Below are 1,224 nucleotides of genomic sequence, written 5' to 3' on the forward strand. Positions count from 1 at the left end.
TATGCACAATCAGCTTGTAACACTCCAAAGAGAAAGGAAAACTTGAAATCGCATCATATGACCCCTTTAAAAGATAGATTAAATTAATGTTTTATGCCTTAAAAAAAATGTAAATACACAACACAGAATTTCTGAGCAAAAAATCATAAGGCTATTAAATGAAACTTGTTTTATGCTTTCAAATAATTAGACATGCTAAAACAGAATTTGGTTACAATAAAACATAAGGTTGGAAAAAAAAAACATTTCATAGGGCCCTAAACATGTAATATTTGTTAAACTTTTAATAAAGTGATGTTAATTTCTTTACGTTTCATGATTTTAATTAATTAGACATGTTTTTGATTGATAAAATGTAATTTAACCATTAAAAAGGAGTCCAGAAAAAAAAAAAACGGACCCCCCCAAAGCCGTAAACCTAGGGGAAACACTGAGTTTGTCAGTCACATTTTATTATTATACTCAGAAATAATGTAAAATACTGGTGAATAAAATTAGTTGTTTAAAAGCATTATAAACATGTATTTTTAGTTCCCCTCACTCCACAATAAATCCACACATTTAAAGGTATTCAGAACGGTAATGAAAAATAAGTAAAAAAAATTAAAAAATACATTTTAGTAGCATATATTATAAACAACATTTATTATAAGCACCAAGCCTAAACAAATTTAAAGGAAAACTGAAACAATAGACCAATAAACTTGGGCTTATGTACCTTGTTTCACATTTCACATTTCATTCGGCAATCCAAATGTGTGAGTGTGTTTGGTTTGCTTGACTTTAATTGCATTATATAAGATGCTTTTCATTTCCGATGATTCAAAAAAAGTGACTCATATTCGGGGAAAATACAGTATCCCATTCAAAGAAGAACTGTCATTTGTTTGGTTTGATGCATTTTCTGCATAGTGTGATGTTCACCATGTGTGTTCAGAGCCCATGAGGAGGCAAATGCAGCACGCAAACTCACAGCAGAACAAAGGAAAGAGAAGAAGGTGAAGAAACTTAAGGAGGATTTGAGTCATGGGGTTCACATTGCTGTTTACAGGTATAAAACATGACAAATCTGCTCAAATCTTACATTAAAATGCAGTACTATCACACACACTGAGTAAATCACAGACTAAAGGCCAAAGTTTTCTTCGGATTTATGCATACTAGGGATGGGAAGATTCCCCGATTCGCTCGGTGCATCGGCATAAAAAGTTAACGATGCGGTGC

The 1,224-nt window shown here is 32.2% G+C and overlaps 1 protein-coding gene across 1 annotated transcript in view; it reads left to right on the top strand.

The window, feature by feature from the left end:
• LOC107677690 (U4/U6 small nuclear ribonucleoprotein Prp3-like) overlaps positions 1-1,224 on the top strand; it is a 40,289-nt gene that overhangs the window by 31,436 nt on the left and 7,629 nt on the right. The window contains exon 12 of the mRNA XM_016472693.1: positions 938-1,051. Coding sequence (XP_016328179.1) covers positions 938-1,051 — 114 coding nt within the window. The remainder of the gene's footprint in view (positions 1-937; positions 1,052-1,224) is intronic.

This window comes from Sinocyclocheilus anshuiensis, unplaced genomic scaffold, assembly GCF_001515605.1.
Source record: "Sinocyclocheilus anshuiensis isolate Anshui unplaced genomic scaffold, SAMN03320099.WGS_v1.1 scaffold1121, whole genome shotgun sequence".
Taxonomy (NCBI): Eukaryota; Metazoa; Chordata; class Actinopteri; order Cypriniformes; family Cyprinidae; genus Sinocyclocheilus; species Sinocyclocheilus anshuiensis.